At 37.0% G+C, this 26,306-nt stretch overlaps 3 protein-coding genes and 1 long non-coding RNA gene across 5 annotated transcripts in view; 2 read left to right on the plus strand and 2 right to left on the minus strand.

Annotated features, from left to right (window-relative positions):
• The window catches only part of LOC126615033 (uncharacterized), an 84,969-nt gene extending 67,724 nt beyond the window's left edge, over positions 1-17,245 (minus strand). The window contains exon 1 of the long non-coding RNA XR_007620617.1: positions 17,077-17,245. This is a non-coding gene — a long non-coding RNA (uncharacterized LOC126615033). The remainder of the gene's footprint in view (positions 1-17,076) is intronic.
• Positions 1-18,911, plus strand: part of LOC126615020 (copper-transporting ATPase HMA4-like) — an 86,165-nt gene extending 67,254 nt beyond the window's left edge. Inside the window, exons 4-5 of the mRNA XM_050282735.1 lie at positions 17,731-18,108; positions 18,366-18,911. Of these exons, the coding sequence (XP_050138692.1) occupies positions 17,731-18,108; positions 18,366-18,563 (576 nt within the window). The 3' untranslated portion in view covers positions 18,564-18,911. The remainder of the gene's footprint in view (positions 1-17,730; positions 18,109-18,365) is intronic.
• Positions 2,408-3,732, plus strand: LOC126615028 (uncharacterized). Its single transcript, XM_050282740.1, has 4 exons — positions 2,408-2,516; positions 2,954-3,041; positions 3,187-3,286; positions 3,474-3,732. The coding sequence occupies exons 1-4, from the start codon at positions 2,408-2,410 to the stop codon at positions 3,582-3,584; spliced, it is 408 nt and encodes a 135-aa protein (XP_050138697.1). The 3' UTR covers positions 3,585-3,732.
• A 4,847-nt stretch (positions 18,912-23,758) lies between the features above and the next one.
• On the minus strand, positions 23,759-25,528 carry LOC126615029 (60S acidic ribosomal protein P2-1-like). Of its 2 annotated transcripts, none has more exons than XM_050282742.1 (4): positions 25,364-25,528; positions 25,027-25,116; positions 24,088-24,323; positions 23,759-23,971 (listed from the first exon to the last, which is right to left on the minus strand). In XM_050282742.1, exons 2-4 carry the CDS (start codon positions 25,112-25,114, stop codon positions 23,945-23,947), a joined length of 351 nt encoding a protein of 116 aa, XP_050138699.1. In that variant the 5' UTR covers positions 25,115-25,116; positions 25,364-25,528; the 3' UTR covers positions 23,759-23,944. The 2 variants fall into 2 exon arrangements, with proteins under 2 accessions (XP_050138699.1, XP_050138698.1); XM_050282741.1 differs by having other exon boundaries at positions 25,352-25,521.
• Positions 25,529-26,306: the final 778 nt, after the last annotated feature.

Genomic DNA, 26,306 nt, shown 5'->3' on the forward strand with positions numbered 1-26,306 from the left:
AAACAATCAAATTAGACACTAGGAACTGAAATGGACGGAAATTGAATTAAAAGACTAACAACAATGAAAACTAATTAAATAATATAATTTAATAATGGGTGGGTGTTTGGTTTTGACGAGAACTAAATTAAACTTAAATAAATTACAGAATTGACAAAAACATAAAAGTAAGGTAAAATGATAAATGACAGACTAGCTAGAGGGTTCTTCTCCACACATGACACATATGCAACCTAAATTGATTTTCAGTTGTTCTTTCAATAAATTGTAAATCTCAACGCCCCAAATTAACCGTGAATTGCACTAATTAACCCTCAGTTTTTCCACAAGTTATTGGGTTGGATGATTGCATACGACAACCCAAAACATTCCCTACAAGTTCCCTACATGAATTGCATAATAGAGATACAAGCAAGAATCATTAAGTTCTATGAAAAACATAAGCATTGACGAGGCACTCGTTACTACGATTTGCATGAAACTTATGCCAAAAATTCACTTAACACGATTGTGGATAACAACCTTCACTACTTGTGAATATAAGTTCATAACGATTAGGTGAAATTCACTTATATTCTAGCATCAAATTCATGCATGTAAATTAAGTATGCATCCTTAATCGACATACAAAAATAAGTTATCTATCAAGCAGTTAAGCAAATTAAATCACAACTCAGAAATCACAACTGAAGGTAATCAATTCATATTACAAATATATTCATGGCTTTGAATTAACCTCTAGCCAAAATAAGTTTAATTACACATTATTAAAACACAAATAAACCAAAAGTAAAATATAAGTGGGAAAGATTTAACCGAGAGAGAAGAGGCTTGCAGCTTCTGTTTCTGTCCACGTGCGCCTGCCTTCTCAGCTTCTTTCTGCTCGGTTTCCTCTCGAACACAAGCTGCCACGCAGCAGCAATTGCCGAGCTGCAAGGTCCTTCTATTTTCAAGGCTGCACAGCAGCCAAGTCCACGTGCTCTCCCTTGTTTCACGCTGCCCAAGCAGCGTTTTTCAGTCTTTTCTCGTGCACAAGCTGCAAGGCAGCAGTGCCCTCTCAATTGCTGCAAGGGCAGCAGTTTTGCTCGGTTTGTGCTCTCTCTCGCTGCCCAAAGGCAGATTGTTTATTTCCTGCGCAAGACAGTCCCCCGAGGCTCTCGGCCTTTCCCTTGCTGCCAAGGCAGCGATTCCTTTCGTTCCCCCCCGAGCCTCAGCTGCAAAGGCAGCTTATATTTCTCCACGTGCTGCTTCTTCAAATGCTGCCAAGCTCTTCTTATTTTCTGTGCTCACCAACCACACTGCACTCAAGAGTTTTGTTTAATCCTCTTTTCTTACACTAGCTGCAAGTGCAGCTTTCATTTCTTTTGTTTATTAGCTGCACACACACCTACCGCACTTCACAAATGCCATTCACCAACTCCCTCTATATATAGATATATATGTGATATATATATATATTATTTATATATCTATATCTATTTATATGTATATATATTATATATATATATATTTTATGCTCTCCATTATTTTTTTAGTGGTCCACCCGTGTTCCACTATTTTCTATTTATTATTAAAACTCATTTGTGCTATTTTTATTTTCTTTGCATAACAAATTCTATAAACACAAAAATAGCGTAAATAGCTCAAAAATATAAGGAACTAACTAAGAAAAGACGAGTAAATTTGAAGTAAAAATATATATAAATATGATCCGATCAAAAGACCCTTATTTTCATATGCTACAATTGACAAATCTTAGTGTTAATAAGGAAAATCAATAGGACATTGTGTGCTACTTTGTGGTGTGCTTTTAATCCTATCATCTAATCCCTTAATTTGAGGAATATTGACATCTAGATGACTTGTTGATAGTTGTGTGCTAGATACTTGCTGCACTCCCTTAATTTAAGGAGTGATAGCTTTAGGGTTTACCGGGTTAGTAGGATTTGCCCAGGTGGGGTTGCTTGTAACCTTCTACCTCATTATATATCCCCCCCCTTGTACATTCAATCAATCTATTAAAAATACATTCAAACAAACTTAAAATTTCCACAGTTATGTTTAAGCATTGGCCTTTACTTCCTTTTAAGTTAGATACAAAATAGTTGAAAGCTTATGTCATAGTTTGATTATTATAACTTTGCACTGATCTTTAAGTAATTCTTCCAACTAGTGACCATATGACTTGCTCAAAATTCATCCAATGTGTTTTTTCTATTGTTTTATTGGTTGGAGGCCATTACCTCAAGTGAATATATCAATTGGGTTGTTTAGTAAGAGCACAACCACCTTTGTAATACCAAAGTTGGTTTTGTTTTGGTTGTATGAGATCCAGTGTAGAGTAAATTTTTAATTATTGAAAACTTTATCTGCATGCAAAAATGGTAGACTGATTTAGATCTTCTTTATGCCTCTTTTGCCTATTTTTTGTATTAAGCACACTAATGTTTTTATTTCCAAAGTAATTTGTTGTTGTGATTGTGTTGTTTGCAGGCTGGTCATGGTTTTTGACAAGGGTGGTTCTCTTGCTTGTGTTTTTAAACCAAGATGTTGTCTGTATAGGTTTTATACTCTATAAGTTTTGGGGTTGTTTTGCTTTCAGTATTTTTATCTTAATCTCACTTTATCAACATACTTGGTAACTTAAGTGACAGCCACAACTTCCAGAACTCACCTTTTGAAGGATATTGAATTTGGAAAACTAATATGTTATTCACCTTTTTTTTCTATACTAAGTTAGATTTTAGTCTTATTGTTTTTTTGGAATGGTGTTGGAGTTGGGTTTTTATTAAATTTTGGCAGATCTTCCTATTCTTGCAATCGCATATTGGTTTAGCTAGAAGTTTAATTATAATTTAAGTAGTTTTTTGTTAATTTTATCTTTTGTTAGTAGATTATCTAGTCCTGACATTTGGAGTCTTGATAACTTATTAACTAGGCTATGATAAATTAGTGAAATCAAATACGCAAAAGGAAAATGAGGATATGATAGCACAATTGAAGGATTGCAAGCCAAGGGCGGACCAACAACATCTCCAGAGGTAGTGACATCAATTTAGCCTTCATTAGTAGTGATATCAATTTGATCTTTATAAAAGCTGAATGTTTTAAAATTACAGTGAATAAGTAGTCTATGGTATGAAACTAGATATGTTTTTCTTGTTAATTAATGGCCTTTTAATGTAGGATGTTTTCAAGCAAAATTCATATAATTGTAAGAAACAAAAGTATTACCACAAGGGAGGGGCAAAACCATTTCATCCAACATGCAAGGAAGGCTTGCAAGGTAATGAAATTAAAGTACATATAAAACTCATTGGGTAATTTAGATAGGTTCGTCTGTTATGTTTCGTTCTTCTTACTGTTAACTATTCCTTCAATTCTTATTTTTCTCTCTTTTGTTATTCAAATTCTCAATGCACCTGCTATTCTCTAGACACCAATGTTTATTTTCTTCTATTTTATTATGTAAGGATAAGATGAAGAAAAAAAAGGAGGATAGAGTTAAAGGAAAAAGTATTCAAGAAGCACTTGAGGTAGTGATGGCGATCTTTCAAATGACAATGATACCTGTGCTGAACTAAAGACCATGACATGGCTAATGACTTATATTTTGTATTTTGTTGTTGGTTTCAAATATGCACACGGTATACCTGTTTTGTTACCGACTCAATGCCTTAGAATCTTGTTAGCATCTCAATATGTTTAGAGGTGTTAGGATGCTCATGTTAGCTTTTGAGATATACACTTGGTGTATGTATTGGATGTAATCTAACTTAAATGTGATTAGCTAAAGCATTGCCTCATATTTGTTATGAATTCTAATTCTAGATGACAAAGCAGGGAATATGTGGTAATTGGTTCGTCACAAATTGTTTCTAATAGGTTTATGATTTTGACACATGTGACACAAATTGCGCCACATGTCAAAGGAATATGCGACACTTCACTTATTCTTAGCCATAGCATTCTAGGATCAAATTGGGTGACGATAAATTCCTCACCTATACATTTGTTATGTGACGAACTTAGAGGTCACTGATTTTTATGTTTTGTGACGCTTATTTCGTCACAGTTAAAGTTATTAAGTGACGAATTTAGGGTCACTAATACTAAATATATGTGGCAAATGTAAAATTCGTCACATGAACTATAGGTGACGAACATAGTGACGTTAGATTTTCGTCACATATAATTAAATGTGACGAATTTTCATGTTTATATGACGAATGTCTGTCGCCACCTAAGCCATGTTTTCTTGTAGTCACTCTGCCTCGGTTCTGGTCATTTCTGTTGGAAATGTGCCCTAAAGCCAATCATGTGATGATACTTTACGGACATTTCACATGTTAAACTAATCTAGTTTTACATATAACGGGCATACATTATTGTTTGAGCCGTCTCATATAAATGTTATATGCTTAAACGATAAAGTCCAAGGAATATGTGATTGGGAGAATGTAATCTAATGAAGTTAGATTCATGAGACCATTCTTTCGTAGACACATCCTAAACGTTCCTGATCATAGGATTGTCAATTGGGCGTTGACAGTCCGTTAAGATCAGTACGTACTATGTCTTCTCTCAGGGAGAGTGATTAGTCTCGAGTCATTGGTGTGTGTGACATCAAGACAAGTACGTAGGTGCTCAATAGAGAATGAGTTCACTGAACGTGATCAACGAAGAGTTCTTATATTCCATGTCACATGAGAACTCATGGTTGGGATAATGCAAAGTAGTCCTTTGACCTGAGGCATCACATTTGTCTTGTGGTTAAGTCCTTGATCTTTGATTATGTCAAAGTCACCCCCTCGGGGTGTCCACGACATCGTTGGGGTTAAGCCACTTAGCTATGGAGACAAGTGAATGCGCAACAAGGGATCTCTAACCTTCAAACAGTTGAGGGAGAATACTCTATGATATGATTTGGAATCTCTGGCCAGAGTATGAATGAGATTAGGGAATGCGTTCCAAATCACATTCAAGGAAATCATATAAGCACACGAATCACATTGGATAGTAGACATGAATAAATAAACTATCATACCAAACAATGTGGTCAAGAGTATTAGATTAGAGAAGGACCGTATTGCATTTGTAATCCCAAACTGAATAGGTTCTCTATCCTCTTCTGATTAGCTTGGGTAACCATGATATGCTGCTAGGTGTCACTCATGGTTTGTGGAAGCCCTAAACGTGTGTAATCACTAAAGGGAGAATTGAAAATAGTTTCAATTCACAATCGATGTAAAATGGTTTTAATCGCCCACTACCTCGCTAAAAGGAACCTAATGGATCGCACACCATAAAAGGTGGAGATTGAAGATTAAACGAAAATGAGTAAGAATGATTAAATGGTTTAATCATTTATTTATGGCAAGGATTAATTAATATGTTAATTAATCAAACGAATAAGTTCGTTAAAGACTTCGGGATAGTTTTGGACCTTAAGGCCCAATGGGCTTCGAACGTCAAGCCCATTAACTTAAGTTGTATGACAATTTAATGAATGAAGATTCATTAAAGCCCAAAAGCCCAAAATCCCCTAAATGGCCGGCCATAGTGTGATGAATTAGGGTTTTGGTTATTTAGGTCACTTAAAGAAGTGACTATATAAATGACTTTATAACTAAATATTCATTAAGATTATTAAGGGTTTATTTTGGGGGAAAATTGGTGAGAATTGTCTCTCCATTTTCTCTCTAAAGAAGCTAACACCTTGGAGGGTACATCTAGCAATCCTACTACTCCAAGGTCACTCATTTCTTCTACAATCAAACCTTGGTGAAGAGACTTAGAGGTTCCCTATTTTGGGAACTTGGAGAAACCTATTCTTCCATCCAAATCCATGGATCTAAGAAGCAAGGAATGAAGGCCCCTATCTCTTTGGGTGATTAGCCTTTGCTTATGCAAAGAGGAATCTACAAAGGTATTAATTTCAACTCACTTTGTTTTGAGTTGATTATTGGTTCACCAATCTACTAGGCTTTGAATTTCATGGGTAATGTTTTGTTTTTGAATGCATACAAGCATGATTCCGCCTTTAATTTGTTAATTGCATGCTATAGATATTATTCAAATGAACATGTTTTTCAAAATAATCCCTTCAATTTCATATTATCCCCTATGCTACCAGCATACATTGTGTTAACGTTCCTTATTATAACAAGTTATGCACTTCATTCCTTACCTGTAAAAAGCTCTACCTCGGTTCAATAAATGTTTAGGCTCTTTGTAACAACTCGTCCCCAGATTTAAGGAGCAAAAAGGGTATTTTTGTATTTTCACTAAGTTTGTGGATATTTTCCTTTTTAAAAAATGATTTTTGATGTTAATTAGTGTGCCCAAGAGGCCCACCCCTGTTTTGGTTGTCCCCAGCCCCCTTTACTAGCCTGCCACGTGGCAGTTCCCTAGCCTTCTTCTTCTCTCTCTCTCTTCTTTACTCGTGCTCTCTCTCTTTTCTCCCTCACTCTCCCTTATTTCTCCCTCTCGACTCCCTGTAACTTTCTCCTTCCTTCTTCCTTGAAAATACACACACATACACACACACACAGACCAACCATCAACACCACACTTGGACTGTGATCTCGAAAACCCTAAGCCAAGGGAGTGCTCCACTATGGCAGTCATGGTGCTTAATCCCCTGACGAACTCCAGTGACTTTCGAGGATTTTCCGATGTAGGTAAGCTTCGAGACTCCTTTGATCTTCCTTCCTTGTAGTCTACATTACTTGGTTAGTGATTAAAATGGCTTTGGTGAAGGTTTAGCATGAAAAACAACTCGATGGGCATTTTCCAGAAATCTGGAAATTTCCAGGCCATGGTTGTTTAGCCATCTTTCAGGCCCTTTTCTAGCCAACTCCAGCCACCACTCGATCCCCACTTGGTATGAATCTCTTCTCCACATTCCTAACTACATTTTGGCTTTTGAATCAGTCAATTTGGTTAAGTAGCGAAGAAGTTACGAAGCTTTGAAAATTCCCCAAACCATCGGCCAAAAACCCAGTTTTCCGACGAGCACTGCCCCTTTCGAGGTGTTTTTCGGTCAAACCATAGCGAGTTGGCTGAGTTTAGGGTATCAATCTCTTCATATCGTCGAGTACTACAACTTTCATGTTTGGATCACTTGATTTGGATGAGTAACGAAGAAGTTATGGGTGTTCGAACTCGTGCCCAAAAACCGACCAATTCATTGGCCTGAAAACGGGTCAACCCAACCCAAGTCCTTTGAAACTAGCCCATAAACCATGGGCCTCCAGCCCAACCCATGACCCTTTTAAGTCCAAGCCCAATTAATTACCCCAGGCCCTTTTATCAACCCAATTCCCTAACCCATTAACCTAGAAACCCAAAACCTTTTAGGCCTAAACCCCTTAAGCCCTTTTCCCAAAACCCAACCCACCTATTAACAAAATCCTTAACCCTTTAAATCCAAGACCCTCGGCCCAACCTAGTTTCAGACCCAATGGAATATTACTGGAATATTCCCATGTTGACTTTTGTTAACGGGACCCTTCTTAAAGTAATTCGACGTCCTGAATCCGTTTCTAATGTCCGTTTTTCCAAATTCAATTATTTTAATATAGTTTTATTAATTGGACTCTTTATGTGCTTAGGGGCAATTATTTGTGGCGTTTCCGTCTTCGCTAGTTTGTGTGGTTCTTCGGCGGCTAAGTATTTGTGAGTTGACCCTTTCTAAAATGCATGTTTTAATAGTAGAAATGCATACATGAAAAACATGATTTAATGATTACATTTTATGAAACATTTTATGAGATAACATGCTTACTGAGGCTATTTTGAATTATTATTATTTTCCTTATAATCCGTGTTCTCATAGAATATCATGGATGATGATATAATATTTAGAACACGTTTAGAATATCTCCTTATAGTATGATGATGGATGACTTTATACAATGAAGTTGTCTTTCAAATAAATGTATGTTTAATGGTTTTGTACTTACCTAGTGTTCCCTATTCCGCTACTGGGCGAGGGATAAATTTTGTCCCGGGCAACCGTTATGGTGTTGGCATAGGGCCTGAAGATGGTTTTCCTTTGGCTTTTAACACAGTGACGAGGAGCTGGCACATGGCCTGGGGATGATTTTCCTTTGACAATTGGCATAGAGACAGGGAGCTGGCATGGGGCCTGAAGGGATATTGGACATTCACTAGTGATTACGATATATACAAGAAATGTTTTGAGACATTGCACGGCATGCTAGGTTTTGGAAAACCTATTTTTTATCATGTTATATGAGTTTTCATAAAACCTGGGGGTTAGTATGTTGATAACTGTTTTACTATATATATATAAACTTGGTCCACTTATGTTTGTTTTGCACCCCCTTCAGGACTTAGAATCGAGGCATACAATCCCCGCGTCCATGCACTTCCACATCGACATCTTCGAGTCCTCTCGGTGTAGGATCCATCCTTTGTTTCTTTCAATTTTATATTATTTCTTTTAGTATCCTAGTTAGTTGTATGCTCTGAACACGTTCCTTAAATGCACCCTCGGGTGTCGGCCAATACGTGCCTATCCTGGTGTTTATGGAATATCAGGATCGGGGCATGTCACTCTCGACATAAAACTAAATACAATCTATGTCATTGGATATGTGAAGGGAAATCTAAGAGATTAATATGGGATTTCGAAATGACTAGCATGCATATACAATTCAAAATTAATATACATAAGCAACGGAAGCATGTTATCAAATAATATCAAAGCTATAGTCATGCAAATCCCCTTCAAGGTTCATAGGTTTATATATAATGCATCTAAAACATTTAAGTTAAGAACAAAGTGAAGGAATAGATCTATACCTCTTGATCTGGATTTTAGACCAAGGATGGACCACCTCCAAGCCCTTTGCTCCTTGAACTCCTTGAGCCTAGCCTCCCTCCTTGCCTCCTCCACTTTGTTGGTAAGAGTGCTCCTAGGTTCTCCTTTAGTCTCCAAAGGAGAAGACCTCTAAAGATCCACACCCACTAGTGTAGTGAGATGGATGGAGGAATAACCAAAAGAGTGAAAAAATGATTAGCTAAATCACCCTTAAGGTGGCCGGCCTTTGTGTAGTTTTAGAGAGATATTTCTTTTGCCTCTTTGTTGTTTTAAACACACAAAAAACCCTAAGGAATAAATCTCTATAAAGTTCCTTGTATAGACAAAAAGAAACCTAGTCAACAACTTGACTTAATATCTCTCCCTCTCCACTTTAAATGGCCGGCCCCTTTGTGTTGGTTTGGGCTTTGGGCTTTTATTTATTTCTAGTCATCCAATGCTTGAATAAAAGCCCAATGGGTTTAGGCCCAATGGGCCCAATTAAACCCGAACGTTTCTTTAAGCGCAAAATGATCTTTTATCGCTTTTATGATTTCTTTAGACTTTCTAAATTAATCACAACACTTAATTAATCCAATTAATTATTTCCATCATCCATTAATTACTCACCACAAGAGTGTATCGGTGTACAATCATTTTAGGTTCTAATTAGCAAGGTAGTGAGGTGATTGACATCAATCCAATTGATTATATTTAATTCAATCACTTAATGAATTAAAACTTCCTTTTAATTCACCTTCTTCTTTGATGACTACATTTAATCATCTAGAAGAACTCACAAGCTATGAGTGACATCTAACCATATATCATAGCTACCCAAGCTAATGTAAAAGTTGTTCGGAGAACCTATTCAGTTGGAATTACAATGTAATTCGATCCTTCTCTAAAACAATACTCTCAATCACATTACTAGGGTATGGATATATTATGTCAAACCCCTAATGTGATTATTCCTTCTTATATGATTCAATTGAGTCGTATAGGAACGCTTTCCTTTATTACGCTCGATACTTCGGCCGAAGATTCCCGAATCATATCTTAGAGTATTCTTCCTCTCTTATCGAGGATTAGAGATTCCTTGTTGTGCATTCACTTGCCTTCATGACTAAGTGGCTTAACCCCAATTATGTCGTGGACACCCGCGATTGGGTGACTTTGACATAATCAAAGATTAAGTACTTAGCCACAAGACAACGACGATGCCTCAAGTCAAAAGACTACTTACATTATTCCAACCATTAGAGTTACTTGCTTGACATGTGAGTAGACCTCCATGCAAGTACTCTCGTTCGATTGTGTTCAGTGAACTCATTCCCTTAATGAGCACCTACATACTTGTCTTAGTGTCACCACACGAATGGGATGAGACTTTCCATCCTTCCATTTGAAGCAGACACAGTATGTACCGGTCTAAGCATTGTCAGTATCCCTCCGACAATCCAATGACCAGGAACCTTTTTGGACATTATGGTTATGTGAAGAAGGTCTCTGTAGTCTAACATCATTAGATTACTTCTTCAATCGATCCATTGTCCATGGATTCACTATTTAGGACATATATCGTTTATTGAGATAGTCCTAATTAGTATCTTTGCCATTTGATGTATTAGAATCATCTATACATCCATTCATTTGTCCTGAAAGGTTTCTTCCAAAGATTGACTTTCAGGGCATATTTCCAACAGTATGGAGGATGTTCTTTATGCATATACTAGGATTAAACATGCAACTATTATTTCATAGTTGGAATCTGTCTCATGTGACCCTTTGGTCTGGACGATTAATGGCTGTATATGTAAGAATATGAGTATGAGATAGAGAAGTTTTAGGACCGGCTATAGGTGTTCAATTAGATAGAAAAGTCTTGTTAATAAAAGGAATGCTAATCCTTTTTAAAGAGGGATTTTGTACAGCATTGAGATCAGAACAAGGAAACAAGCATTTGTTTCCTATATGGATTTTGATAGGGAATCCTAATCAGTTATGGTAAAGATTACATGTATATATATGGTGGCCTCTCTTCTCACAAATCACGCTCAGATTTTGGACTTAATCCTATTCGTAAGTCGAGCTCTTGATAATCTATGAGAGAAGAGAAGGCACACTGAAAGCTTGTTGCTATGGCTTCGGGTTCTGCAACAGGTGCAGGTATGTTCTTCTTGCTGATTTTCTCATATACATAAACTGAATATTTCTCTCTAAGTTGTAGTTCATGTTTTGGTCTTGGTGATTATGTTCTTTAGTCTTACATGTGGTATCAGAGCCACAAGACATATAAACATGAGTTCAATCTGTAAAGAAGAGACTTTTGTATGTTACTATTAAAAAAAAACACAAAACAAACAAACTTTTATGCTCTTATGAAGAATCGAAGTCAGGTTCTGGAGGTAGTAAAAGAAGCGGTAGTGGAAAACGACAAGGGAACTCCCTAAACTATTACCAAATGAAGTTTTCCCAGAATATAGAAAGCATCGTTCTCTTCGATAAACACCGATCTGGGTTTTTCCTCTTAAACACTCAAATCTTCTATTTTCAAATTCTAAATCGCTTCCGCTGCCCAATTCATGAATTTGGGATGTTGTGATTAAAAGGTTTGTTGTTAATTGCTTTGATTCCATTGAATACATATATAGATGAATGTGTTTTGCTTATCAAGTTTGCATTAATCGACTGCAAAAGTGAGTTATATGCAGATCAACTTCTTTTAATTATAAATTTCTACTTTGATTAACCATTCGGTGCATTCTATGATAACTTTTAAAATGCTTTTCACATGTATGAGACACCATTAAACCATTCAGTGTCTAAGGATATATGGCAGAAGTCAGCGAATAATTTCAAGTTCTTGTTAAATCATTCTACTCTATGTATGCTTATCAACAGATTGTTGTTAAGACTATATGTATGGGTCTGTGATTATAGTCATGATGTGCAAAGTGATGTTGAGATGAAATCAGGAACGAATAAGTTCATATTTGTGATTTCATGTCAGGTTCAACATCTGCAATATCATTCAGGACTATGAACTTGGCAAACATTCATGTTCTCACAGGGGGAAGCAACTACAAGAAGTGGAGACGTGAGATTGGGCTCCTATTGCCACTCAATGAATTTGACATAGCCTTTGAAACTCCTAAGCTGATTTTGACTGATCAAAGTACTAGGGCTGAGAAAGCTGATGCCGAGAGATGGGTCAGAGCAAACAAAGTGGCACTTACTATACTTGAAAGTGCCATGACCAATACTGTTCGGGGTGGGATTAAGAAGCATGATCTAGCTATTGATTATTTACAAGCAATTGAAAGGAAGTTCAAAGAATCTCAGAAGGCAGAAATCAGTCAATATATGGCAATGCTTACCACATACAAGATTGAAGGCATGGGGTCAATCAGAGATCACATCTTGAAAATGACTGATGCAGCTGAGAAATTAAATTCTCTAGATGTTAATATTGGTGAGAAACAGCTAGTTTTCATGATCCTTCAAGCCCTTCCAAACAAATATAGTCAGTTAAAAGTGTCTTACAACACTCAAGACAAGAACTGGGATGTTGATGAGCTAATAGCACAGTGCGTTCAAGAAGAGGCTAGACAGAAGCAAGAAAGAGGGAAAGATACTGAAATGGTGAATTTTGTGCAACCAAACAAGGGGAAGAAGTCATTCAAATCATTCTCTGGATACTGTGGTAAGAATTCTAATACCAAGGTAACCTCTTTTAAGTCTAATGCATCTGCTAAAGTAAAGGACTCTATTAAGGGATCTAGCAATCTTATGGTCAAAACTAAAAATATTGCCAAACTTAGATGTTTTTTCTGCAAAACTAAAGGACAAAGGAAAGATTGTCAAGTTTTTAAGGACTATCTTAAAAGTAAGGGTGTAGAACATGTCAATGTCTGTGTTGAGTCTAATTTGATTGAAATTCCTGCGAATTCTTGGTGGTTTGATACCGGTTGCTCAGTTCACATCTCAAATTCTTTGGAGGGTTTTGTGAAATCAAAACAAACTGGTTTTAAGAATTATAATGTCTTTGTGGGAGAAGGTACTAAGGTTGCGGTAGAAGCTATTGGAATGGTGTGTTTAAAATTGTCTTCCGGTTTTATACTAAAACTAAAGGATGTGCTTTATGTGCCTAAAATAAGGAGAAATCTGATCTCTGCTTCCAGGATTGTCAAAGATGGTTTTGCCTTTCTAGGTGATGATGAAAGTTTAAAATTTTTTTAAAAGAACCACCTAGATTGTGTTTTGGGAACTGCATATTTAAGTGACAATCTGTGGTGTTTGAATTGTACCTTGGAGTCCATCAATCAATATGTTTTAAACACAAGCACTAAGAGAATGCACAGCAGTGATGATTCATTCATTCTTTGGCACAAAAGGTTAGGCCACATATCCAAAGAAAGAGTTCTAAAACTATCCAAAGCTAAGTTGATCCCTGAATTAAATTTTGCTACTGCAATTGAGTGTGTTGATTGTGCAAAAGGCAAAATGACAAATTCCAGGATGCTAGATGCCAAAAGGAGTCATGATTTGCTAGAGATTATACACACTAATATTTGCGGTCCTTTTCCAACCAAAACCATTTGTGGTAATTCTTACTTTGTGAACTTTATTGATGATTTCTCAAGGTTTTGTTACACTTATTTAATTAGTGAGAAATCATTTATCCTTGATTATTTCAAAGTTTATAAAATTGAGGTAGAAAAACAGTTAGGCAAGAACATTAAGATTGTTAGATCGGATAAAGGAGGATAGTACTTTGGCAGGTACAGTGAGGCTGGACAACACAAGGGTCTGTTTGCTTTCTATCTTGAACAACAAGGCATTGTGGCCCAATACACTACACCTAGAACACCACAACAAAACAGAGTTTCAGAAAGGATGAATAGAACTCTGATTGGAATGGTAAGAAGCATGATGACAAGATCAAAGTTACTAGGATTCCTATGGGGTGAAGCATTAAAGACAGCAACTTATATACTTAATAGAGTTCCAAGCAAAGCGGTTTCATCAACACCTTTTGAAATCTGGAATGGCAGGAAACCTAGTTTTAATCATTTCCATGTTTGGGGATGTAAAGCTGAGGCTTGAATTTACAATCCAAATGAGAAGAAATTGGACTCTAGGACTGAATCATGCTACTTCATTGGATATTCAGAGAAATCTAAAGGCTTCAAGTTTTATTGTCCTCAAGCTCACACCAGGATTCAAGAAACTCACAATGCTAGGTTCTTTGAAGATCAAGATGTTGCAGAATTGTCACAAGGCAGATTCATTTTTTAAGAGTTTGATCAAAATGAGAATTCTTCTTGCAGTATTTCTTACAAGGAAATGTTGATAACTCCTGCATCCATGATTGAATCGGAGGAAGAACAATTGGAACTTCCACAAAATATAGATAGAATGGAAATTGATCTTGGGTCCCAAACACAGATGCAAGGGGATCAAACTCCAACTACTAAAGTACACATGAATCCGAGCACTGAAGTTCTCCATGATCCAATATTACCATTGAGACAATCTTCAAGGATTAGAAAAACCACAATGTCAAATGACTATGTTTACTTGCAGGAAAATGAGTTTGATTTTGGTGATGTGGATGATCCTCTTACTTATTCTCAGGCCATGAATAGTTCTCAAAAAACATTATGGCACAGTGCAATGAAGGAGGAATTGGAGTCGATGTCAAAAAACAAAGTATGGACATTAGTGGATTCCAATCCTTAATTCAAGACTATTGGGTGTAAATGGGTTTATAAGATTAAGAGAAATGCTCAAGGCAATATTGAAAGGTACAAGGCTAGGTTAGTTGCCAAGGGATTTACTCAGAGGGAAATGGTGGATTACAATGACACTTTTTCTCCCGTTTCTTCCAAGGATTCTATGAGGGTTATAATGGCACTTGTTGCTCATTACAATCTGGAACTGCATCAAATGGATGTAAAAACTGCTTTTCTTAATGGTGAACTGGTAGAAGACATTTATATGAAGCAGCCTCCTGGATTTGTTGAAAAGGGGAAAGAAGACATGGTTTGTAAACTTAACAAGTCAATCTACGGGCTTAAACAAGCATCAAGACAATGGTTCTTAAAGTTTGATCAGGTAGTTACAGGACAAGGTTTTGTGGAAAACAAATTAGATGATTGCATCTATGTTAAGTTTTTAGGCACAAGTTTTATATTTTTAGTGTTGTATGTCGATGACATCCTCCTTGCAAGTTCTAATATGAAACTGCTCAAAGACACCAAGATCATGCTCAGTAAGAATTTTGAAATGAAGGACCTTGGGGAAGCACACTATGTACTTGGTATTGAAATTATTCGAGATAGATTAAGAAGTTTACTTGGTTTATCACAAAAGGGATATATAGAAAGGGTACTAATGAGGTTCAATATGTCAAGCTGCAATAATGGTGAAGTGCCAGTAAACAAGGGAGACAGATTCTCAAAGGCTCAGTGTCCTAAAACACCTATGGAGCTAGATAAAATGAAAAATAAGCCTTATGCTTCATTGGTGGGAAGTTTGATGTATACAACTATTTGCACAAGACCGGACATTGCTTTTATAGTTGGAATGTTGGGTAGGTTTCAAGCAAATCCAGGAGAAACACATTGGGTAGCAGCAAAGAAGATTTTTGAGGTACCTGCAAAGAACCAAGAACTATATGTTGGTTTATGGCAAAAATGAGCTTTTGGAGTTAGTTGGCTACACTGATTCTGATTTAGCCGGTGATGTAGATGATAGAAAATCCACTGGAAGTTATATCTTTATGCTTAGTGGTGGTGCAGTCTCTTGAAAAAGTGCAAAACAGACTGTCATAGCTACATCGACAATGGAGGCAGAATTTATAGCTTGCTTTGAAGGAATGAAACAAGCTGTATGGTTGAAAAACTTTGTGACAGATTTGAAAGTTGTCCATTATGTGCAAAGGCCTATTACAATATGCTGTGATAACAATTCTGCAGTATTTTTCAGCAAGAACAATAAGAGAACTTCAGCTTCAAGACTGATGGATGTAAAGTTTCTTAAGGTCCGAGAAAAGGTTAGAGAAGGAGCAATTCAGGTGGAGCACTTGAGCACTAATACAATGATTGCGGATCCTTTAACTAAGGCATTGCCGATTGGAGTGTTTAAAGCTCATGTCTCTCGGATGGGAATACTTGAATCATTTGATCAGTGGGAGTGATCTGTTACAATATGGCTGTTTGTTTGCTGCTGTGAAGTTCAGAGAGCTGGTGCAGTGATATAAACAGGTTTCAAGTTTAAATTTTAAAAGCTTATGGTTGAATGTTGATGGTATTAGGTTTGTTAGTTTTGTTTTGTTTATTTTATCGTATTAAGATCAGTAATGATGGTCTATTGTTTCGAGAAATAAAGTTTGATATAATTCATCTGTTGCTTTTATAATGGTTAGTCTGTTTAAAGCATTTGTTGATGAGTTGTTGATTCATGCATTGTTTTGAAGCGAAGATTTATTTTAAATCTTGCTGACAATGGTGTGAAATAGTGGGAGCATTTTGCTTATTTGCTGATATTGCTCAAGTTCTCAACGTTGAGAATACAAATTGAATGTATGTAACTCTTGTAAAAACTGTTTGCTTTATTGTGGTAATACAGTTACAAGCGTTCTGCATTTTGAGATGTATGATAGTTGGTTGTGATTGAAAAAACTTTTGTTACTAGGCTTAGTGATCACTTCTATCTGAAAATGGTTGGTTGAATAGGCTGAGTACTTGAAACTGTTCTCATACTCAAGTGGGAGAGTGTAAGAATATGAGTATGAGATAGAGAAGTTTTAGGACCGGCTATAGGTGTTCAATTAGATAGAAAAGTCTTGTTAATAAAAGGAATGCTAATCCTTTTTAAAGAGGGATTTTGTACAGCATTGAGATCAGAACAAGGAAACAAGCATTTGTTTCCTATATGGATTTTGATAGGGAATCCTAATCAGTTATGGTAAAGATTATTTGTATATATATGGTGGCCTCTCTTCTCACAGATCACGCTCAGATTTTGGACTTAATCATATTCGTAAGTCGAGCTCTTGATAATCTGCGAGAGAAGAGAAGGCACACTGAAAGCTTGCTGCTATGGCTTCGGGTTCTGCAACCGGTGCTGGTATGTTCTTCTTGCTGATTTTCTCATATACATAAACTGAATATTTCTCTCTAAGTTGTAGTTCATGTTTTGGTCTTGGTGATTATGTTCTTTAGTCTTACAGTATGCACCCTGTCCATGTCACCAAGCCGAACTCGCCAAGTTTCAAATCCCCATTTCTTGTAGATGACAGCTCAAACTGAAGGAGAGTTCTCTTTACCCCAACTCCTTTTTTTATAACAAGGCTAATAATTGTTTCGTCCTTTTTGGGGTTTTTGTTCTTTCCAAAATTAAAAGCTGAACAAATGTTACCTAAGTCATGAAGGTTGATATGTTTCTTAGCATTTGACACTTTGTTGGTGTCTGGACGTTTACGGACGTGTTTGATCCCTGCAGGTGAAAACGGTTGCTTTTGATAAAACAGGTATTCTGAGAGTTGGGGAACTTGTAGTAGTTGATGATGTGCATCTTCTCCAATTACTCAATGGAGGAGTTCTGTGCTGTGGCCACAGAGATTGGTGCTTATGTTTCAAATGTGTACATGAAAAGTCTAATTTGCGTATTAAAAAAGTTTGAGGGTTTGTAGAGTTATGCTACAGATGAGACCACTCATTGTTATTATGCTATCGAAAATTATTTTGTCAATCATACTACCATGCTTCTATTTGAGAAATATGTAGGCAAATAGTTAACACCCAATTGCAAAATCGGTGGTGAAGCATGCTAAGAGGCTGCTAAAGATGTTTGGATCAACTAAACATGTGACGGAAGCTAAGGAATTTGAGGTGCCCACAGGAGCTGGAGTTAGTGGAAAAGTTGGCGACAAAATGGTTTTGGCTGGGAACAAGAGGCTCATGCGGGAAAACAATGTCCAGGTTGGTCTTGAGGTTGACAAGGAAGTTTCAGAACATGAGAATCTGGTTCGAACATGTGTGTTGGTTGCCATTGATGGAAAGATTGCTGGGTCATTTGCTGTAACTGGTCCAGTGAAGCCAGAGGCTGCAAGAGTCATCTCTTATCTTCAATTGGTGAACGTTACAAGCATCATGGTTACTGCTGATAACTGGGCTGCAGAAGCAGCCATTGCGAAGGAGGTTGGCATTGATAAGGTGTCTGCTGAGATGGATCCACTAGGAAAAGCTGATAGAATCAAAGAATTACAGGCACGATTATACAATAGTTACAGGGGTGGTGCGAATGAATTACAATTAACCAGCTCTACATGTAATTTTATTCTGGTTTTGAACGCAGATTAAGGATTGCTAAATTATATTTCAAATGACTTGTCTAGTGTAAACTAATGTCTTATAGAAATCTTCACGCTCATTTTTGTATATCAAGTTTGTTTCCGACTTGATATGTGAGTGCAATCTGTCAAACATAGCGTTTTCAGACTTATTAAAACTGGATTTGGATGCAGATGAAAGGAATGGCGGTGGCGATGGTGGGAGATGGAATCAATGACTCCCCGCCTTTAGTTGCAGAAGATGTTGGCATGGCAATTGGTGCTGTCACCGACGTAGCTATAGAAGCTGCGGATATAGTTTTGATGAAGAGCAACTTGGAAGATGTGGTTATAGCCATTGATCTCTCTAGAAAGACCATGTCTCCATTTTGATTGAATTATGTATGGGCCCTGGGCTACAATATCCTCGGCATGCCAGTGGTTACTGGAGTTTTGTTCCCTTTCACTGGAATTCAATTACCACCGTGGCTTGCAGGTGCATGTATGGCTGCTTCATCTCTAAGCGTGATATGTTCTTCTCTCGTTGCAGTCATATAAGAAGCCTTTGCATATTCAGAGCGTCCCCAACGGCAACTCTGCATGACAGTGTACGTACATAGCTGAACTAGTTTTCAAGCTCTGGTTGTTGCTTCCCTTCTTCGTTATTGCATAAATGAATTTGGACATGATGCCATCGTGACTAATAATTTAGTAGCATAAGACCCTGATTCTTGGACTGAATTTTTTGCTATCATCATCTTTCCTTTGTTCTGTTTAGAAAAACTAATCAGCTAAGTTTAGATGATTTTCGAATCCGAAGATTGTTCAACTAGAGCTTGATTATACGTAAACGTCGTCGAAAACATTTCATCCGGAAGATTTAGTCCTCAATACACTTTAAAACTCTAATTTCATCTCTGCTTTTATATTTGAAGCAATTATATCAAAATTTTCGTTAATTTAAGACACACGACACTCTTTAGAGGAAATACTGTCTTTTTCTCACTCAGATGCCCTTAGAGCAGTTCCACCGTGGGAAAGGCCCCTAGGTTATTCACTATTTAATCCACCCAATAATCAGTAACTGTCATTAATGAACAGTAACAGTCTTTGCATCTCCACACGTACATTGAATAGCCCTGGCAATAGGCAATAAAATATTAGTATTTTATTTATTTATAAAATAATATAAAATAATTTAATTTGTAATTTCGGATAAGATTTTTAATCATTCTCGTTGCGCCACATATCATTATTCGAAAAGACAATTATTGGTGATGGATTTCGATAAGATTTTTATCCAATGTCGTCGTGCCACGTGTCGTTACCTTTTTAGAATCGTTAAGGATAGATTTCCGATAAAAAATTTAACCTATCACGTCACGCCACATGTCACAATCTGTTTACAATATTTGAGGATAGATTTCGATCAGATTTTTAACTAATGATAGCATGCCATGTGGTATTATCTACATGTGAAATCCCGTCCCCGGAATTTCACTATTCATTATGTATCTCGTAATTTAAGTTCATATTTCACGTTTACGTTATTTTTATTACTTAATTTTAATGCTGTAAATTTTGGGAATTAAATCGAATAGTTATCTAGTTTGAATTTTCGAAACCAATTTTTATCTTCCGTTGACTTTTCAAAGTTTTAACTAGTGTTTTTAAATAGATCTCGAACCCACGAACACATATACGAAAACTGTTTGCGAGTCCGAGTTATAACGGTATAGTTACAAACGTTTGAAGTTGTGTTGCTTTAAAAAAAATAAATAAAAAAATAAATTTAAAAAAAAAAAGAAAGAAAGCCACGGGTGTGGTGAGTGAAGAAAGAAAAAGGGCAAAAGAGGGAAAGGATTCCCCCCCCCCCCCCCCCCCCAATTTTCTGTCAACCCGTGCACCCAAAAGAAAAAAAAAGAGGGGGTTTCGACTTGGCCAATTTCAGGCCAAAATCCTTGCACTTTTCAGGCCTTTTGCACCCATTCACCACCTGCAACTTATTCAACAACCTCTCATCTACCTTATTTGCTCAAATTAAAGGGTTTTTAAGGCCAAATTCGGGTAGAACTCCCAGGGGTTCTCGACGACGATTCGTCGTTCCGGTGAGTATCACCATTCACCATCACCCTTGATCAACTTCTCTTGGACCCAAGAACAAGAAGCTATCAGTTGTAGGGGCGTTGGAACACCAAGGAAGCCGAATTGAAAAACACCCACCTTAGGGTTTTCGACGGGTGCGAGCCAATCTGAGGGCTTTCCCGGCCAAATTGGACTTGGCCACAAGTATAAAGTTTACTCTACTTGTTGAGATCTTTATTCTTGTAAAATTTGAGAATTTTTGGAAAAAGTCGAATTTCCCGGTGTGTGACATCCGATTTATGAAATGCTGATGGTTAACATTATGTATGTATAGTCTTATTTGAAAATTAATCTTTTATCATGTTGCATTTGTTGCTTTAAAGAATGCATTAATGTAATGTTGATGATGAGGAATCGACAATTATATTGTCCCATAATGTGAAATTGTTTCTCTTCATATTTGGTACAATTTTGCTAGAGTTGTTAGTATACATTTAGTCAGACATGGTCCAGATTTTATCTTTGTGATGACAGTGAATAGCCATTGTTGATAAGCATATTGATTCCATCTCATTGGTTTAGCATTATCAGACCTTTCTGCTTATGTCTGAAGTCGAACGAATCCTTATATGTATGTATAAATTAATGAAGGGATGAATTTGTTTCCTTATTTACCGTATACATATATCTATGTATGCATATTCAAGGGAACTTACTTATATCCCTAGATATATATATGCACCAACTGCCAAGGCTTTTATATACAGGTACATCTATATTTGTAAGTAGCATCTTCATTTATTTTCTCCAAGTGTTTTCATTCAAATGTTACATTTATTTTGATCATGTTAATTCAAGTTAACCAAAGAAGTACTTGGATCTCATAGTGTGAATTTGTAGTTCCAAGTAATCTAATTAAGACTAGAGTCGGAAGTGATGCATTTAGTAATTGCATATACTTGAGAATAGGAGTTGATCGAGGTGATGGATGCTTGTAGTAATAATTCGAAACAATGCTTTGAAACCTAGATGGGAAATATAGAAATGGATGTTGTATGTGCTCATGTTGTAAATCATAAGTGTGGAGGTAGGAGGTAAGTTGTGTGTTGGTTTGATAGCACCATATAGCATTGGTACATCAATGACCTTGCTTGGTTAATCCGCATTGGGGGGGGGGTCACTAATGGTTTTGCTTGGTTAATCCGTTTTGGAGGACCATACTATATATGGATCGCGCTTGATTAATCCACGTTGGGCGATCCTTATGGCCATGTATGCTTAGGAGTGATCATGCTTGGTTAATCCGCATTGGGAGATCACTTCCTAACAGTTGTAGGAGTGACTCTGTTTAGTTAATCTACATTGGGGGGTTACTACCTACTTTGTTACTTTCTTAGGGGTGGCTCTGCTTGGTTAATCCGCTTAGGGGGGGCCACTTCCTATTTGGTTACTTACGTAGGCTTCAGCCGAACGACGTCTCTCTAGCTCTATTTTGAGTGTATTCGTGAATTTTAGCTTCGAGAACTTTGAGTTTGATTTAGAAAAGTCGTTGGATGTCTATGTGACTCATTCGGAGTTTGCAAAGGTTTGGTATTAATTTCTTATGAATGATTTGTATTCAAAGTTTATAAACTGTGATTGATGGTTGGTTTCATCATTATTATTACATACTTTGTATTATTGTCGCTCACACGAGCTTTGCAACTTATCCGGGTTGTTGGTTGCTCGATGCACCATTTCCATGATGAAGGCACTTATTTCACATGCGACAGGTTTGGGTAAATTATGAGAAACCGTTTAATATTTTGATTTCGTTACATAGTCCAGAATCCTTGCTATTGCTCATTTCCATAAGGTTATCTTAGAATCCTAGATTCGAGTTAATGGGAATTACCCACAATGGATCTTGTGAATACAAATTAGAATTACCATGTTATTATCCATAACCCAAGTAGGGAATTATGTAGAGTTCTTTAATTAAATTCATGAAATGATATGCTATCTCAATGATTGATTAACGTGATTAAATATTAATATTGTACTTCGTGATTCCTTGATATGTTACAAGCTATGGATTGAGATATAATGTTGGAAGCATAGTGATGGTATGATGTAGTGAAATGTGATTTGACTTGTGCATTGGAAATGGTTGTGATATGTGATTGAAATGCATATTGAATTGCTTGGGAGATGTGAGGTCTAGTAATGCACCAATAACCCATTGTGATGGGGATTTGTTGCTTGATATTATTTCGTTTCGTTGAGTCTTTGTGAATTGAGTAACTTGAATCATGTTTTATTCTTTCGAGCCGATGTTATGCTTCCTGGACTTCCATTCAGTTCTGTTAAGTAGTTCGGAACTGAGTTCTGATTGGATTCCGTTGAGTGATGGTCCGGAATCGTATCCTGATTGGGTTCCGTTGAGTGATGGTCTGGAATCCCTTCTACTTCGCAATTCCGTTGAGTGATGGTCTAGAATCGTATCCTGATTGGATTCCATTGAGTGATGGTCTGGAATCCCTTCTACTTCGCAATTCCGTTGAGTGATGGTCCGGAATCGTATCCTGATTGGGTTCCGTTGAGTAATGGTCCGGAATCCCTTCTACTTCGCGATTCCGTTGAGTGATGGTCCAGAATCGTATCCTGATTGGATTTCGTTGAGTGATGGTCTGGAATTCCCTTTGGTGCCTTGATTCCATTGGGTGGTCCAAAATTCCCTTTTTCAAAAATGTAGTCTTTGGCCGAGCTGTGGCGCTCTAGCCCACATTTTGACGTGTTGTATGTGTTGTTGATGATGTGAGGATTGACATTATTGATGGATGTGATTATGAAATGATGTTGGTTATGGTAATTATGATTAGACTCGTTGAACTTTATGACTAGTGAATATGATTGTGCTTCGTCGTTTGTCCCTTGTAATGTTGCATGTTATGCATTGTGATTTATTGTTGATACATAGCTATTTAATTGATGAATATTCGAGTGTAGTGAAATGACGAACTAGGAATGACTTGATCCCTAATGAGGGTACGTAGGCAGTCTAACGAGGAGGTTAGATGCAGCCATAAAGTATAAGAAAAACTACTATGCGATTCGATTATCGAGTTGTGCTTTGTACATATTCTGAAGGCGGGGTATGTTAGAGATACATGTATTGGTGTCGTCACATGTGGAAGTATGTTGGGATCGAGGCGTGACAACTTTTAATGGTATCAGAGCTTAGATATTAGGTCCTCGTACCTTTACCTTAGTGTAAGAACGGTTTTTGGGTGACGTAATGTGTAACTCTGATGGAATGCTACTTAAGCATTTGACCTTGTTGGTTTAAGGCCTTGTGTTGCTTATGTGACATTGCTCTTGGTTGGTATTGATGTGTTGAGCTCAAATATTGTGTCAATTTATTTCGAAGCACAGTTCCTGTTGGTGAAATTTATGATGCAATAGTTGACTTATGATATATGTCTTTGGTTATAGTGGGATTGGTGGTATCATAGAAAGCAACCTTTAGTCGACTCAAATAGATGGAATTAAGATCTAAAGCAAACGTCTTCGATCACTTGCATATCTAAACAAAATTTTAGAGATCCAGAACCACATCCAACTACAAACATAAACTTAAAAACACAGCATCGGTCCCAAAATTATAAAGATGAAGTCTTGATACAGGCAAAGCTCCGAACAAAAATCCCTCAGTCGAAAAGGCTGAAACCCATATCCTGCAAAACATATGATTTAAAAAGTTATTAAACAATCACGATATAATTTGGAAATCCAAGGTTACGAATAAAGCAAGCTTGGTACCATCTACATCAGTTTGACATAAAATACTTACATCATCTGATTCTTCCTTTTCTTCCACCTTCTCCTCCTTCTTCTGCTCAGCAGAAGCAGGAACAGCAGCCCCACCACCACCGCCGGCTGCGGGTGCAGAATAAGCAACTGCACCACCACCACCAGATGGAACAGATGCCAACTTCTCCCTTCCAGATGCAATCAGCTCTGTGATATCTTTTCCCTTGACTTCGGACAATAGCAACTCAATCTTGTCACCATCTGCCTCAGCTCCCACTGTAACCAAACAAATTAATTTACATTTCCAAGTGCAAAAATGGCACCGCACAAATAATAATAATAATATACCACTCTTTTAAAATAATAGTCCCAAGGGAAACTTAAGCTCGTGCCCACATTTCCTTGCCAAGAATTATTTACTACTCATGACACATTACATATTCCATATTCGAGTTCTTTCTTTGTTACTTGTTAAAACGGGAACTATAATCTTTTCATCACTCCCAAATAACATAATAACCAAATCCCAATCATAAATCATCTACATTCCAATGATGCAGAAATTCAACCGCGAGCAATAATATAGGTAAATAGGTTGCAAGACTGATAACCAAAATTCCATCCCGACATAATTAATAAGCATTAATGGAGGAAAAGAGCACTCTACACAACCGAAATTCAGACATTGCTTAAACATATAATCTAAATGAAATAACTCTTTCGTCCAAAGGGGTGGCAAGACTAAAATCATTGCCACGGGTGTGGGGCTAAAGAGTAAAAGCGGACGAGCTTGAAAGCCCAAAACCAAAATCGATATTCAAAACATAAATCAATTTAAATTATCTAAACAAGGCAAACCCCACAAATGGAAATCCAAAATTAACACAAAACAATATATTGAAAACAATAACAATTTTAATACGAGTCATACATCGTAGCAGGCTTGCAGCAACAAAGGATTTTTTATTAGGAAAGTTACCTGATCCGAGAATGTCCTTCAAGTCAGCAGCTGAGGGGCTGCTCTTCCCTCCCAAAACAGCGAGCAAGTATGCAGCAACAACCTTCATCTCTGCCCATCCAAGCAATATCATAGGGAATCAAACACACACGTATATACATAAATGTATATATACACACACACATACATATATATGAGAATCAGAAGAGAATTCAAAGATATATGCACCAAAAGATCAGATTCAATTCGCTCTCTACTCTCTAGTATGATCGGAGGAACCTGATAATAAATTAATAAAAACTACCCGTATGAAGAGATGGACAGAGGTATGTTGAAGAATACTAACCGTATTACGTACGGGGAGTAAAGAGAGCTTCGTAGCAGAGCTTCAATGGCGGAGCCGCGGCCGAAATAGGGTTTGTGGGGAAATAAGAGCACGCGAGGTTTAGGTTACAACTCTGAATCAATTTATAGAAATCTGAATTAAGTTTCTTAAGGTTTCACTGACCCAAGCCCACAACTGACTTAGGCCCAACTTAAAAGTGTGAAAAGACGTGGCCGAAACGTGCACCTTTATGCCCCAGTTTTAGCGCTTTCTTATTACCGTTGGTTTAGGGGGGGGGGGGGGGGGGAGTTTGGAATTGGAAGTGATTTTTAAAAAATAGGCTTATTTTACAAAATAGTCTCTGAGATTTGATAATGTTGACTTTAGGGAGCATTTTGGAAGTGGAAGTGATTTAAAAAAAATAGGCTTATTATACAAAATAGTCTCTGGGATTTGCATTATTAATATAAATGGTCCCTAAGATTTAAAATCAATAGAAATGGTTTTTGAAATTGTTTACCATCCATGATTTTGGTCATTCCGTTAAAAACTCTTTGAACAATTTTCAAAGCTTTGTAACTCAATCGATTCTTAACCAAATCCGACCCATAATATATCAAAATGAAGGTAAGAAAGTGTAGAACAAGATTATACCTATTTGGAAGCCCAATGATGGCCGACGATGGTCGGAAAATAGCCTGAAAGGTGATTGGTCAGTTGGAAAACTCATCGGAAACTGGGTAAACTTTAAACGTTCATAACTTCTTCAATACTCAATGAAATCAAGTGATTCAAAATTAAAAATCATACTTTTCGACGAGATGAAGAAAATGGTATCTTTCTTGACTTCTAACTCGCAGTGGTTTAGTCGGAAAATTGGTCGAAAGTGGCTAACTCAAAAATGGTTAGACATTTTCAAGCCGTTGTCCGACCAAAGAACGGCGAGCTAGCCTTCAAAAAAGGTATCATTCTCTTC

Source organism: Malus sylvestris, chromosome 3 (genome assembly GCF_916048215.2).
Source record: "Malus sylvestris chromosome 3, drMalSylv7.2, whole genome shotgun sequence".
NCBI lineage: Eukaryota > Viridiplantae > Streptophyta > Magnoliopsida > Rosales > Rosaceae > Malus > Malus sylvestris.

What these genes read in the sequence shown, in the direction of transcription:
- LOC126615028 (XM_050282740.1), top strand. Translation starts at nt 2,408, where the DNA reads ATGCCTCTTTTGCCTATTTTTTGTATTAAGCACACTAATGTTTTTATT. An exon ending in GACCAACAACATCTCCAGAG is followed by an intron (nt 3,042 to 3,186) that starts GTAGTGACATCA and finishes CTTTTAATGTAG; the next exon opens with GATGTTTTCAAGCAAAATTC. An exon ending in ATGCAAGGAAGGCTTGCAAG is followed by an intron (nt 3,287 to 3,473) that starts GTAATGAAATTA and finishes TTATTATGTAAG; the next exon opens with GATAAGATGAAGAAAAAAAA.
- LOC126615029 (XM_050282742.1), bottom strand. Translation starts at nt 25,114, where the DNA reads ATGAAGGTTGTTGCTGCATACTTGCTCGCTGTTTTGGGAGGGAAGAGC. An exon ending in GAAGGACATTCTCGGATCAG is followed by an intron (nt 24,324 to 25,026) that starts GTAACTTTCCTA and finishes GTTTGGTTACAG; the next exon opens with TGGGAGCTGAGGCAGATGGT. An exon ending in AAAAGGAAGAATCAGATGAT is followed by an intron (nt 23,972 to 24,087) that starts GTAAGTATTTTA and finishes TATGTTTTGCAG; the next exon opens with GATATGGGTTTCAGCCTTTT.